A 15,674-nucleotide genomic window follows, 5' to 3' on the forward strand; every position below is an offset into this window, starting at 1 on the left:
ATATATATATTGTTGTCCGGCTTTTTTAAAATAATTTAATAGATTAATAGAGCTAAACACAATTAATAAATTAATGAAGCTTACCAACATAATTGATAAAGCTAAAACAGTTCTATTTTTTATTCCTTTATTATTATTTCTTGTACTTTTGGGGGGCTTCACGTTATTGGATAAACGAAACACGTTTTTCGGTGCTTATCACTTCAAAATAAAGATTAACTTTTTTCAGTATTAACTTTATTCAGTATCATTTGGTATTATGCTGTCGCTCGAGGCGAACTTGTGATAGTCGAAACTTCCAAGTACCTATAAGAACTGCACCAATAAGCACAACACCAAAAATTTCTATTGCCAAATTTAATGAAGCATCATTGACGTCAACCATTGTTTGACGACTTTTTACGATTTCCTTTAAAAACTTGTACCCTTTCTCTATTAGTGTTGCTGTTTAATACATTACTTATTTTTTTATTTCTATTTCAGTACCTGCTTCCCAAATTGACCAAGCATCATTGACGTCAACCATTGTTTGACGACTTTTTACGATTTCCTTTAAAAACTTGTATCCTTTCTCTATTAGTGTTGCTGTTTAATACATAACTTATTTTTTAATTTCTATTTCAGTACCTGCTTCCCAAATTGACCAAGCATCATTGACGTCAACCATTGTTTGACGACTTTTTACGATGTCCTTAAAAAACTTGTATCCTTTCTCTATTAGTGTTGCTGTTTAATACATAACTTATTTTTTAATTTCTATTTTATTACCTGCTTCCCAAATTGATCAAGCATCATTGACGTCAACCATTGTTTGACGACTTTTTACGATTTCCTTAAAAACTTGTACCCTTTCTCTATTAGTGTTGCTTTTTAATACATAACTTATTTTATAATTTCGATTTTAGTAACTGCTTCCCAAATCGACCAAGCATCATTGACGTCAACCATTGTTTGACGACTTTTTACGATTTCCTTTAAAAACTTGTACCCTTTTTCTATTAGTGTTGCTGTTTAATACATAACTTATTTTTTAATTTCTATTTTAGTACCTGCTTCCCAAATTGACCAAGCATCATTGACGTCAACCACTGTTTGACGACTTTTTACGATTTCCTTAAAAACTTGTACCCTTGTACTACTCAGTTTTATGGAAACGCCTTAAGCATAACTATGAACAGTATAAACGCGTTGTTTCAGATAACTTTAGAAAAACTAGTTTGACGTAAAATTGCTATTTGCTACCATGTTTAGAGTGTTCTTTGAGTTTATCTCATACATAGAAAAAAAAATTATTAAGCAACTAAGAACGAACACTCAACGCTTTTTTTTAATGACAGTTGAAAGTTAGCGAACATCACTGATGCAATCTGTAAAATGCTTTTTTTTTTTAATTGAATCGCTTGGAATTTTAGTTTTATCAGAAAATTTCATATTTCAAACATCTCTTCCAAACGAATTCTTTTTATATTACGAATTCTCTTTAGAAGGTTAGCGTAAACAGTTCTTTAGACACAAAGACAAACTCTTTATTTTATTACAAACATATATATGTCACCCCCAAAGTATGAAACGCCGGAATTCTATGAAATGCCTAGGCATTGTATATAAATCCGGATGTTTTTAGGCAAGGTATGAAATATGAGAAGTATTAGATACTTTCCTTAAGCATTCTATAGAATGACAAATGCTATTTAGGCAAAGTATGAAAAAAAACGTCCTGATGAGGTTATTATGTAAATTATGCTCATTTCTAAAAATAAAAATGTTATTCTGAGAGTGAAATTAAAAAATAATTATTCAAAATGCATAAAGAAAAATGAAAGTTGTACAAAACATAATTTACGCCTTTCTTATTAAGAGAATCAAATTTTTTGTTAAAAAATTCACATTTAAGTCACAATTATTTTCAGTTTCGAAACAAATATTGCACAAAATATCCATTTCACCACCTTAGCTTGGCCACAGAAGATTTTATACTTTGCCGGTTTCTCATTTGGCATTCTATAGAATGTCTAGGAAATGTGTGAAATATAAATCATTTCATACATTGCCGGCTAGTTTCAGGCATTCTATAGAGCGCCGGATTTCAAACTTTGCCGGTAACATACATAAAAATAGTCTATATCTAAACACGTACTTACATGGAATAACTAATTTGCCTGCCTTACGAAAGTAAAAGTGGGAAGCATCTCACCGAAATAAAACCACTTCTGATTCTACCTAACATACTGTTGTAAGAAATAAGGAGAATTTGTAAACTTGGTTGATTATCTCTAGAACTACTGGACCCATTTTAATGAAATTTGATCTGTACATACATTGATACAGTACAAAATGAATAACCATTCAACAATTGTAATACACATGCATGATCGTGCGTAACACTCATTGGAGTCGGAAGGTATGAAACAGCGGTTGCAAAATAAACAAAAAAAATGGGTTATAAGGGGGTATGGTCCCCTCTTACAGTTATACAGGCCTGGTAGCGTGATTTCATACTTGAAATAAGGAAGTTTGTCGTTTGCTGTGGCAATTGGCCTGAATTTTCTAGCGACAATTCCATACCTTCTGACTCCAATGAGTGTAACGTACGGTCATGCATGTATATTACAATTGCTGAATAGTTATTTGTTTTGTATTGTATCAATGTATGTACATATCAAATATAAAATGAAACAGTAGATGAGGGATAAAGAGAAAATCTTTTCAAAATGGACAGTAATTTGAAGGCTCATAAATACTGTGGGAAGGATTTGCTTATGGTGGGCAAGAACTTCGGCAAATCGGCTTAGAGTGGTTTTCACCCCAGCAAGAGAATGCCTTCATTCACGTTAAAAAATCTTTTAACTTTTGGTGTCTATGATAATAAGGTGCATGTCAGGAATGAGCTGCCTTTTCTCATGGTTTCAACTCCCAAGAAAACCTGAAGGACTATCCTCAATGTGGCCGGTATATTCAAAAAAGAGACAGTTTCAGTCCGTAAGCAGAGTTGAAAAATGTCATCATTGTAACTTGACATAATATTAATGCTATTGTCCTCTTGGGATTGATAAAATACGTACAAATTATATGCAATATTAAATAATATGCAAATAATAAACATATTTTAAGTCCTATTAAAATGAAGTGGGTATTGTAAATATAATCCGAAGTATTTTTATTTTGATAAGACACCTTTTTTTTTCCTTTTTTTACTAGTTCGGTGTTTTTTTCCATTCGTGATGGAGAAGGAAGTAAGTTATTCTTTGTAAATGTGTGTTTAGATATAGAGTCTCTTAATATATATGTTTGATTCTCATTAATTTTCTTTGTGTCCAGTTTTGTTCGAAAATTAAGGTGACTTCATTTAGGTTAAGCACACTGGATTATTATAAAGATTGTTACAAAAAAAGTCATGGTTCAGTTTTATAAACTGTGCATGATCAGTAAATATATATACCCTGTACAATCAAAATAAGGACAAAACACAGAAACTGAAAGAGTAAAAAAATGAAAGAGAAAATTTTTCAAACGCTCTAAAACATAGGACAAAATAAAAATTTAAAAATGAGGAATATTAAAGAAATTACTAAATTAAAATAACGGCAAATTAAGAAGGAAAAGATAAAACTTCTTTCTGAACCCCCAAAATATAACCTATTAGAGAAACCTATCATGTACTTGCGATCAATTTACAAAATGATTTCAAAATATACTTCCATAAACAGTACTAACTAACAGAATAATATAACAAATAACACAATAACACTTAGAAACAAACCAGAATAAGTTAGAACGTATCTTAAAAAAATTTCGCAGTAACCTTTATTATGCTTCAATTTCATATTTTGTAACCTGGCAACTTAGTTATGGTAATGACGTAAAATAACACCAGCGACGATCGGAACAACGGCTTAAGTCCTCCATTTTTTAGAGGATTTTCTTCTTGCACAAATTCATTTCTTTGCAACCATTAAGAATTGTTTAGTATCGAAGGAGATAATCATCCAGCTTCTTATAGTAGCTCGGCAACGGACTGGAATTATAAAGAAATTTTCTCTAAACATTAGATTAGATTAATGCAAACGTCGAAACATCACTGGCGGCCTCTTTATTTAGCAATATATGTCGAATTGAATTACATCAACATTTAAACAGAGTAAAACTATTACTTCTAATAAAACTAATATAATAATTTCTTTAGAAATTCTCCTTCAAATAAATTATGAATTCATTACCTTTTCGGTGATTGATGTATTGCTCGGTTATGTTAGGATCTGCAAACTGTTCGTCTGCAGTCTCTAAATTAGAATCCAAAGCGAAATTCATAGGAGTTGAACAGTGGTCTTGCAAATTGTGCCCTACGGGAAGGTCAGCTACGACAGGAATCTGAAAAATGCAGGCATTAGGTGCTTCTTCTAAATTGTAATTTTACTGCCAAAGAATATACGAGAATAATTCAATAAGGAAGTTCAAGAGCACTGGGTCGAATAACAGTGATGGCTGATCAATACGAATGGGCTCACACCGACCATAGTGCTTTTGTAAAATATCCTCAGTGATAGACGGATAACGGGCTGCCGTCAGATTAACCGCGGAAGGTTTTTTTTTATTTTCCTCTCTATATAACCTTAATACGGGTACATTCTATCAAAAAGTCCTCCACGAAAGCAAATTTTCCCAATACTTGATCCAGAAGTTCTCCTGTCTTCTGGATTGTGTACAAAGTTACAAGACTACGGACTTGAACATTTGCAGTCATAAACTTAAAATTGAAACAGCTGTTCAACGACGGTTGTAAAATACAAAATAAAATAAAGACATTCAATATTTTGAATCCTCTAATTTCATATCAGTACTTGTTTTGACTTTACTTCATTCCACATGCACTTAAGAAAAAGTGTATTCTTCAACCAGATTTATAGTTTAAATGTGTAATGTACACTGCATAAAAGAAAAAAAAATCAATTAGTCAGAGTCAGACTTATTGGTTAAAGTAGCTTATCGTTGTTCAAATCGGATTATGGCAACCATTGTGATTAGAGCCGTGGTGGCTCAGAACATAGAGCCTTCGCCTTCCAATGAGGTGAATCGGGTTCGAATTCCGCCAATGGTTGGTCGATACGAATTTCGCACCCGGCTCACACCGACCACAATGCTCACGTAAAATATCCTCAGTGGCAGATGGAGCATGGCTTAGAGTCCCTTGTCGTCAGGCTAACCGTGTGAGGTCTTCGTGGTTTTCCTCTCCATATAGCGCAGATGCGGGTTAGTTCCATCAACCATTCCTCCTCGAATGCAAATTTCTCTCCATACTTAATTCAGAAGTTCCCTTGTCTTCTAAATAGGGTTCAAAATTACAAGGTAATGAAATTTAACATTAGTAGTCGTAAACCCTAAATTGGATTGGTTGTTCAACGACGGTTATAGAATAAAATAAAAACCTTCGCGAAAATGAGTTGTATTTTCAAACTTACTCTAAAGTTTTTAAGATCATTTTTTGGTCCAATTCCAGAGAGCATCAACAATTGAGGAGTTTTCACACTACCAGCAGATACAATTACTTCTTTCTTTGCTCCTATTACGTACATTTCTCCATTCACTTCAAATGAAACACCGACTGCTCTATTATTCTGGAACAATATCTAGGACAGAAAAATGAGACTTTCACTGGAAATAATTAAATTACTAGTAACTTAATCAAAGCAGTTTTGTGACAATATATATATATATATATATATATATATATATATATATATATATATATATATATATATATATATATATATATATATATATATATATATATATATATATATATATATATATATATATATATATATATATATATTCAAAATGAGGATAAAACAAAAGAAAGTTGTAGACATATGAAAAAGGGGTTAAAATAATAATTAAAAAAATAACAAACAACTGATTAAAAAAAAGGATGGAATTGTTTTAAAAAAACCAAAAATAAAAGATATAATCTGTTCATCAGCCCACACGATTATATCCGCAAAAAAGAGTGCTTTCTGATATTGTATCAATATAGCCAAAGCAAAATATATTAATACAATAGTGTAAGGAGCACTCAAAAAAATTTTTTGCAAAAATTACTACAAATTAAATAGAACACAATAAGTAAAAATAACACGTAAAAACAGAAAATAAAATAAAATAAAAAGAAAAAACAGTATAAAACAAAATCTATAAAGCGAGTAGTGAAATCAGATGTACTTACATGAACGGGAAATTTTTCAAGAATGATTTAAAAATATTTTCGCAACAAGATTGCCAGATTACAAAATATGAAAACAAAAGTGCAAATTGAGTGTAACTAAAGGAGTTTTGTTTTAAAGTACTGTTCTTACTGCATTGCTGAAGTGATTTGTTATGCTGTGCATTGATTTGTTAGTTACCAAGGATGGGCCCGAAATGGATGTGCGCAAGGTAATATTATACTGGATAATTTAAAAAAGACTATAAATAATTTTAGAAAATAAATATTTATTTAAGAAAAAATAGAAAAGAGAAGCACAAATTCCCTGTTTTGCAAATAATTTTAGCCACGGATTTGCCCGAAATGATTTGCACAAGGAAAAATTATATAAATTTTCAAAGAGAAAAAACCATTTTAGTAGATAATATTAGCACGGATTTGCCCGAAATGGATTTGCACATGGAAAAATTAATAAAGAAATTATTATTAAATAATTTTACCCTCGGATTTGCCCGAAATGGATTTGCACAGGGAAAAATTATAAAAATTAGCAAAGAAAATTTTTTAGTTGATAATTTTAGCCACGGATTTGCCCGAAATGGATTTGCACGTGGAAAAATTATGTAAATTAACAAAGGAAATTGTTTAGTAAAGGAATTTTTTAGTAAATAATTTTGACCACGGATTTGCCCGAAATGGATTTGCAGATGGGAATATATATATATATATATATATATATATATATATATATATATATATATATATATATATATATATATATATATATATATATATATATATATATATATATATATATATATATATATATATATATATATATATATATATATATATATATATATAAATTGGAAGCAGAGAGTAAGATACTTAGTTTTTGCTGCATTTTACGAAGGAATTAGATTTTAAAATCTCTTAAAATTTTATAAAGTTTGCCATCAGATTACGCTATAGACTACAAAATTATAAAGCAATGCTTTCTGCTTAATTTCAAAAAATTTTGCCCTTCTATTACGCTACGTTATTGAAGAAAGCGGTGGTTATTTTAAAAGTACTTTTAGATTCTTTTACTTAACAGCAACATCAGTCCCTTGTTACTTACTATGAGAGTTGAGGTGAAAAATTGTTTCCATGTTCTAAGCAGAACGAAACAAACTATGGATGTTTCACCGTGTAAAGATAAACGCAGATGGCGCTAGGGGTAAAAATTCGTCGTAGGACTTCCATGTTACAGCTTCCGATTGATTTCTTTCCTCCTAAGCTTGAAAATGCACGCCATCCAATATTATTATACACTATCTGGAAGAAAATGACGGGACAACTGTAAAGTTTGGTGGAGGAGGATTGATGGTATGTGCCTGTTTCTCCTGGTATGGGGCTGGCCCACTGGTGAAGGTTGATGGTATGATGAATGCCGATGGATACTGTTACATTCTTGACAATCATGTCCTTCCTACCTTGTGGGCAACGCACGGTATGGATGATTGCTTGCATCAAGACGACAACGCAAGATCCCATGTTGCAAGGAGGACTCTTGATTGGTATGTGAACAACAACGTTAAACGCATGGAGTGGCCATCGCAGAGCCCTGATCTTAACCTAATTGAACATCTCTGGGACGAATTGGACCGTCGGTTGAGGGCCTGCATCCCACTCCCCAAAAGCAAGGATGAACTATGGAGCCTCCTATTAAACATTTGGAAGGAAATTCCTCTTTCCACTATATCTAATTTAGTGGAAAGCATGCCCAGAAGGGTTGCAGCTGTGATCGCAGCCAATGGAGGCCCTACCTCCTATTAATTTTAATAAATATGGGTTTGAGTCGTTATAGTGTCGTGACCCGTCACTTTCTTCCAAATAGTGTACTTGTATTGTTTTCAATATTCTTCAATTTAACTTTCTTTTAATTTAACTTTCAACGAAACAAACGAATTCGGAAGACTCCGCGATCTTGCTCCGGTGCTACCCAAAAAATAACAAACGGTTCTATTTCACACAAATATAATCAAATAAGGGATAGCATTCAAAGCATGGCAAGCCTTAAACTTTATTTATGTTGTGATATTAATTTTCTTAAATTTCTTTTAGGCTCACGACCTGTTAGAATTTATAAATTAAAGAAAACTCTTATAAATGGTAAAATTACGAGTAAATTTAAATTCAAATCCCAATAATAAACATTCCTAGAATATTAAGCCTGTTCACATATTGCCTAGTAGGCATTATATAAGCGAAGGGTTTCAGAAAGGTTGTTATTGTTTGCATTCAGATTCAGTTAACCTTCCATGCATTTCTATCTTCTTCCATTCTTTAAGAACTGATTTTTCATATCCCCTAGTTTATTTTTGGGACATTCATTGCTTGTTAATCTATTTACCTTAGTCACGTAAGCATTTGTAAGAATATGTAAGTTTTTTCTGTGTTCCGCAGGCACCAAGTAAGCTTTCGCAGTGCTCCACCTTTGCATGTTACGAAGAGACCCTTGAACTTCCACAAATCCTTAAAAAAAATCATGAAACAAGGATTACAAGAAATACTGAAAACAGGCAGTTAACGTGTTACATTTTGAAAAATATAGTTATAAACTTTAATTGGGTGTCCTATGTACAATGCTTTTAGCATATATTTCGAGAATCGATATCAAAAATAAGCTTAAAGTACGTTAAATCAATATTTAAGTGAGGAAAAAAACTATATTGAAACCTAACATAAAAAGAACTAATATAGCAAGATAAAAAAGGAAAACCTGTTTGTTAGCTGAAAGAAATCTAAGAAGAAATAGAAGGAGATTATTAGCAACTCCTTAAATTTTCCACACGCACGTAGATTGGTCATGTTGTTCGTAGTCCCATTTTCCATAACTGCTTCCCTGACTATAACGATTTAGCTTAGGTACGTACATATAACAACTGATTTGTTTGTATTCTTTTTGCTTTCTTTCAAGCAGAAAATGTTAAAGAACATTCTTTCTCTTCATCTCTCTATATGTTGCGTAAAGAATTAACTCTTTCCGACCCAAAGTATAATTTATGTTGTAGTAAAGGATTTTGAATAGGAAAAAAAATTTGCCTAGTTCGCTGATTGACCATTTGCTGTCACGTGGCTACTCTATGCCACCACAGCCAAGAATTGGCGTAAAGTCTATAATGTAAACATGTTCACCAAATCCCATAGGCCATTTAGGATGTACCAAAGAGCTAGTATACAAATTGAGCAATCCCGCTGTTATATTTTCCTATCTCTCTTAGTCTGCAACATCAAAGTCTCCTCAGTCACGTGCTCGCTCTCATTCGGCGATTGTGTCAGAAAAAGAAGGGCGCCGTGTGACTCTTCAGATGAGTCTGGTTGGTTTGTTGGTTCTAATGCCACTTGCCACACGGGCAAGCTTGCTTGGTGAAACCGAGCAAATTTAAGGCAGAGTGTGCGTTTCTTGTTTTTCAGTGGCGCCATCTATGGCCAAGAATACGACTTCTGCCACACCAGACGTCACGCCAGTTTTGTAAGGCGGACCCATTCATACATCCATTCATTCATCCACAGATCGTAATTTTGACCTGAATCAGAGAACGATCGATCTCCAATCCAGTACCCCCAAGGGTATTGATTTGCTATGGGAACAAGGAGGACTTTTGCGACTTGACAGATTTAACGTGCATCAGTCACTTTACTACACGGGGAGTCTTCGGCCGGTGGGATTCGAACCCACGAACTCTCGGACATGGGCCCAGCGCCCCATCGACCGAGCTATCCCGGCCTTTCAGATGAGTTTTCGTTGTTGACAGAGAACTCATCTCTCTGAAATGTCACACAGGCGCCCTTCTTTTGAGATTAAAAGTAGTATGAAATAAATTTAACGCTATTATGTTTGACTTACCAGTTTGTTTCTCGGCATTAGGATCAACGATTTCGTACCCCATATTTCTAGCAGCTTCAAATATCGGATCTTCAATAATAGGGTGGTAATTTGGAGATTCAACTGCCATTGGTCCCCCAGTAGAATGGTATTCTGTTATACAGAGTGTGAAAGGAAAAAAAAACAGGACAAACAATTTTTAATCTAACTTTATTAAAAATAAATAAGTTGGCGAAATTTAACAACAAAAAATTGACATTTACCAATAAATATATTTAATTGGTTTCAAAGTGGTCGGCTTTTGGAGCAATACAGAAGCGCCAACACCCATTGAAATTTTCAGCAATGGGCAAGACCTTTAATCTATCTCATTCTTACCGAAGTGATTGCTTTAACGAACGATTTCACACTGCTATTTTGACAGTGTTAAGCAATTTTAAAATGGCAGAACTTTTGCTTGACATATCGTTGTACCATATTTTATGACAAAATCGAGGTCTAGTTTAGGAACTTCATATGCTCTATATTCTTTCCAACTTTATATTCTTATTTTAAGTGTGAAGCAAACATTCTTTATACTAGGTTGCGAAATAAACAAAATTTACCAATTGCAAAAGGACACGTCGGTAATAAATTGTTTTTCGCAAAAATTGAATACGTTGTATTAAACTAAAATGTAAGTAAGGGAGAAACTTAATCACTACTGTCTAGACAAATAAGAAATTGTTTCAAAGATATTTTTTATGCAAAATCGAAGAAATCAAGTCTCATAGATTGCCAAATCATGTCAACAAGACTCATAGATTGTAAGGTAAGAAAACTTTAGTTAGGAATAATATATATATATATATATATATATATATATATATATATATATATATATATATATATATATATATATATATATATATATATATATATATATATATATATATATATATATATATATATATATATATATATATATATATACATAGGGTGATTCTAAAAGGAGCAGGCGCATTTGAAAAATTTGAAAAGTTGTTTTATGCAAACGGGAAAACTCCATTCCTGTTGCGAGTTACTGCGCTGCTTTACTTGTCGCCAAGTTTCGCCGCTTCAGGGAAAGTTCGTGATGTGCCTGGTGTGTTTCAGAATGTTCGCCTATCTTTTCTTCGCCGTTGTACTGCATGCAAAGCCTCTGCCGGCCACTGTTTTGAACACTTATTGTAATCACATGCCGTTAAATTTGTTTTTATAACTTAACTTCATCGTTCTTTGTAAAAAAAAAAAAAAAAAAAAAAATTGTTTTTATAACTTAACTTCATCGTTCTTTGTTTCTACGGCTATCGAAACGTACATCAATCTTGAACCTTCGGAGCAGCTTAGTGGTATCACCATCTTCAGCGACTGCAGGTCTGCCTTACAGGCCCTCAGCAAAGGTACCTCAAGCCTTGTCCTGAATATCATGGAACAACTTGGACAACTTCAGCGCCTCCGGAAAAATTGCTTCTTGCAGTGGATTCCCGCCCATGTGAACCTAGAGTTTAATGAAATAGCTGATTCCTTGGCTAAAAATGCCAGAGATCTAAATCAAAACTCAATCCCAACCACGTTGGCAGATGCAAATGCTTATGCAAAATCAAGACTATTCACCCCTTTAAAAATCAAAGCCCACGATCAAATAACTAATCTTGACATCGATAGGAAGACAGCCACTACTCTCATCAGACTAAGAACAAAACATCATAAAAACATGAAAATTTCTACAGATAAGACTAGAAAATATCAAAACTGTGGCAACTGTCTTAATGTGGAACTGACACCATATCATGTTTTTAACTGCCCTGCAGTCGCTGCAGGCCTTCACCTCTTAAACTACCCCACTGAAGAGGATTTGTATTCTTTTAATGCCATAGAAATAACAAAAACTATTCAAGCACACCATGAAATATGATTCTACAGAGGATACGACACCAACCAACCAACCAACCAACCAACCATCGTTCTTTGTGTGTTTTTGCCTTAAGAACATAAAATTTGACGCCCTCTAGCGGTTTTGCGTTTTGTTTTCGACCATGCATTTTTTGATAAAAATTGTTTGCTTGGGGGTGTACTATCACTTCCTAAAATTTTACCCATCTTTTTAGAATCACCCTGTGTATGTATATTATACTACCCATTTATGCGTGGATATCTCGTAACTATATTAACTCGTAAAGCGATGTTTGATTTTATAAATAATCAAATTTTTAAACATTCAGTCCCAATAACTTATAAAGTATTAATACGGCTAACTTTGTATTGATTTCATTCGATTTAAAGTAAAATATTTTTGCAACATCTCATTGTGACCGAAGGAGCATCGAGGGTTAAGATTCCATAACTCAGTAAACGGCATACTTCAAGCCGCCACAGGAGATTAATCTCAGCCATCCACTATGAAAGCTCAGCAAACTATACGACTGAGCTATCACGGCTCTTTCATTCGATTTATAAATGAAATTCATACGATCTAAGTAATTTTGTATGAATTTTTTAGCACCTTTTAATTCAGCTAAAAATATATTTATTTTTTTACAATTTTTCAATATTCATTTTTTTTAAATAATTATTTTTACATGTGTTAAATTATGATTTATTTTCACAGATTATAAATAATGAATTATTTTTACATCTTTTACATAATACTTATTTTTTTACAGTTTTAATAAGCAATACTGCAGTGCCTATAACAGACGAAGTTGTTCCGAATTAGGAAAGCAATTCTCACAATGTCATGTTAAACATATTATCTCGTCGGAGTGAAAGCAGTCAGGCTATTCTAAAGATGAGAAACTATTTCTAAATAAGTCAAAATCGTTTAAGAATCTTAAAGAATGAAGTTCACACAATTCATAGCAAAATTAAAATTATTAATGTTATTTTTCTGCTTTTATATATTTAATTTTGTTTTTGTTTATTTAATTTTTTCATTTATTTCTTGCAAAGCAATTAAATAAATTGAGTGATACCAGGTTCGTAATATCGAGAATCCCGCTCATCTTCAAGCTTCAGAAAATACGGAAGTACTTCCTCGTAACTCCATCCTTTTGCTCCGTCCTCCGCCCAATCATCGTAGTTCTTCTTATTTCCTCTAATATACAGCATGGCGTTTAAAAGACTTGAGCCACCAAGACCTTTTCCACTGGGCCAATTTACACTCTTTAAAGGATACAAAAAAAAATTTCTTTTTTGTGTGTAAGACAATAATGAATTATTACGAGGTTAAGTTCGTAAAACTCAGAGAATGGTTTCTTAAAATAGAGACAAAAATAAACAAAATTAATATACTGTCATTCAAATGAGCAGAAAATATTCCCAATATACTTTTAATATTGTTTGTAGAGCCGCTGGAATCTGTCAGCACTTTCACCGAGGGTTATAGTCCTTTCTCCTAACGCTTTGAAGCGTGCAAGTATCGGGTTCAAATCCTTCCCTCCGTAAGCGTGGGTGTATTTTCGTGATGTCCTTCTATAACTTATGATGTTTGTTCTTTTTTGGTTTAAATCTCATAAGTTAGCATATATGTATATAAAGTAAACGTCGTATCTTTAAAGGATTTACCCGTAAAAGCTTTTCAACCACTGAGAAACATACCTTTTACACGCTACTTCTACACCACTTCCTTCCAGCCTCCTCTCAAAAACTGAAAAACTGGAAGTAAAATTTCTAAGTGGATATTTAAAAAACGCTCTTTTACCCTTTTCCAATTATTTAAAAGAAATATTTCTGTTAGAGAATCTCTACGTGGGAACTATAGGAATATTAAATTGGAAAGGGAAAACAGCAAGTTTCCAACTATCAGTTTCCAAATTTTACTCCAATTTTTTTCAGTTTTAGGATCTGTTCTGTTCAGTAGTTCATTTGCGTCGCACTAGAGCTGCTCAACGGGCTATTGGCGACTGTCTGGGAAACATCTTTGAGGATGATCCGAAGACATGCCATCGCAATTTCGATCCTCTGCAGAGAGTCCTGCACGCGACCATTGCGACCTGTGCGCTAAGTTGAGCACTTTACGGTAGAAAAGTTTAAATAGGACCGATGCCTCGCAGCTTCGGTCCCTAAGCAGACTGATCAAAGTGGCCACCCACCTGCTTACTGACCGCAGCCTGTGATGCTTGAACAGAGTCTTTACGACGGGTCCACTGCGGGACGCTCCTTTGGTATTCAGCATGTATTTCATATAATTGAGCATGCATCTGTTGTAAAATTCTGAACTGTATTAATCTTTTACATCATTTGTACTCATGATGTCCAAATAAGGATTACAATTGATCATTCTCCTGACTTCTATAAGATTTATGCCTCTGTTACTGATTTCATTGTTGTTCCTTTTTCACTTTTCATGGCTTTTTATACAGTTTTCAATCTTTATGATCTACCATATCTACACTAAAACTTGTGGCAATAATTTTGAGACACCTTGAATGTTCTTCCACTAAACTTTTAAGTTACAGAAACAAAACCCTTACTTACTCTATCTACGTGCAACCGAGCTGTGTTTTCTTGTGGTGTAGTTTTGTACATCCAATTAATGTCATCGAAATAGTAATTTCTTGCATATCCAGGTATATCATTTAACAATGGTCCTACATTTCCTGCTTCTAGTAAAAGCACATTACAGCACGGTAGTTCGGATAAACGAGCTGCCACTGTAGATCCCGCCGATCCTGCACCTACTAAAAGAGGAAAACAGCAATCAACAGTTTTAATTTAAACTTTTATTTTGTACACCATTTATTTGACCACGTTACGGAAACCTTTTTAAATCAATACGCATGTTCATAAGAAATCGAAAATGATATCAGATTGTTAAATTATCTTTGACAATGTAGTCATGGCTTGCCTTTCATAGCCAAACCTGTCCGCAGCCACTGATGCTTGACTTCGGTGTTCTACAAAGAAGCGTGCTCTTACGATCAGTCCCCTGTGTGACGTGCTATTTAAAGACTTTCTACCTTAACCGCTACCACAGAATTTAGAGCTGCGTTGCTCACTAGGTCAAGAATTCCAGATTAATTTTAAAACATAGGTAAGAGAATTCACAGTCTATTTCCTGTACTCCAATAGTGTAAGGGGCTGATCTCACCATGAGCGAAAAATTTAGGAAACATGAAAACTCTCCAGTCAGATTCGCACTAGCATCCGTGAATTTAGCGCATCGAGTGAGAGGGACTCTTAAGGCTAGTGAAAGTTATCAAATCACTTTTTAGTAAACAATTGTGATTGTTCACTGCAAAAATAATTTTAAAATTTTCTTACCAATGATGAAGTCGTAAGCAGAATGCAGAGATGATGGTGTTTGAAGGACTGTCGGTGCATTCTTTTGAGTTGCCAAAGACATGAACATAAGAGGTAAAAGAGTTGTATTTGCAAGTGGAGTTGGATATGAGTTTTCTCTTGTAATGTTGTAATCGTACATCTTGTGCTAAAGATTAAACTATATAAAAAAAGAATAACAAACTGAACAACTTCTAACAAAAATTGACATGAGAATGAGAAAAAAAAATAAGATATGTAAGGTATGAATAAGGTGACTAGCGTCCTCACAAAACAAAAACAAAAACTTGGTTGAAATTTGTT

At 33.4% G+C, this 15,674-nt stretch overlaps 1 protein-coding gene across 4 annotated transcripts in view; it reads right to left on the reverse strand.

Annotated features, from left to right (window-relative positions):
* LOC107441010 (glucose dehydrogenase [FAD, quinone]) overlaps positions 1-15,674 on the reverse strand; it is a 37,013-nt gene that overhangs the window by 13,909 nt on the left and 7,430 nt on the right. For 2 of the 4 annotated variants that reach the window (XM_043039166.3, XM_043039167.3), the window contains 7 exons: positions 15,354-15,531; positions 14,568-14,770; positions 13,064-13,253; positions 10,092-10,223; positions 8,595-8,716; positions 5,457-5,624; positions 4,218-4,368 (listed from right to left, as the gene is read on the reverse strand). In XM_043039166.3, the coding sequence (XP_042895100.2) occupies positions 4,218-4,368; positions 5,457-5,624; positions 8,595-8,716; positions 10,092-10,223; positions 13,064-13,253; positions 14,568-14,770; positions 15,354-15,513 (1,126 nt within the window). In that variant the 5' untranslated portion in view covers positions 15,514-15,531. The remainder of the gene's footprint in view (positions 1-4,217; positions 4,369-5,456; positions 5,625-8,594; positions 8,717-10,091; positions 10,224-13,063; positions 13,254-14,567; positions 14,771-15,353; positions 15,532-15,674) is intronic. The other 2 variants (XM_043039168.3, XM_071180128.2) reach the window with 1 other exon arrangement.

The sequence above is a fragment of the Parasteatoda tepidariorum genome, chromosome 1 (assembly GCF_982258835.1).
Source record: "Parasteatoda tepidariorum strain Cologne lab strain chromosome 1, Ptep-v5.0, whole genome shotgun sequence".
Taxonomy (NCBI): domain Eukaryota; kingdom Metazoa; phylum Arthropoda; class Arachnida; order Araneae; family Theridiidae; genus Parasteatoda; species Parasteatoda tepidariorum.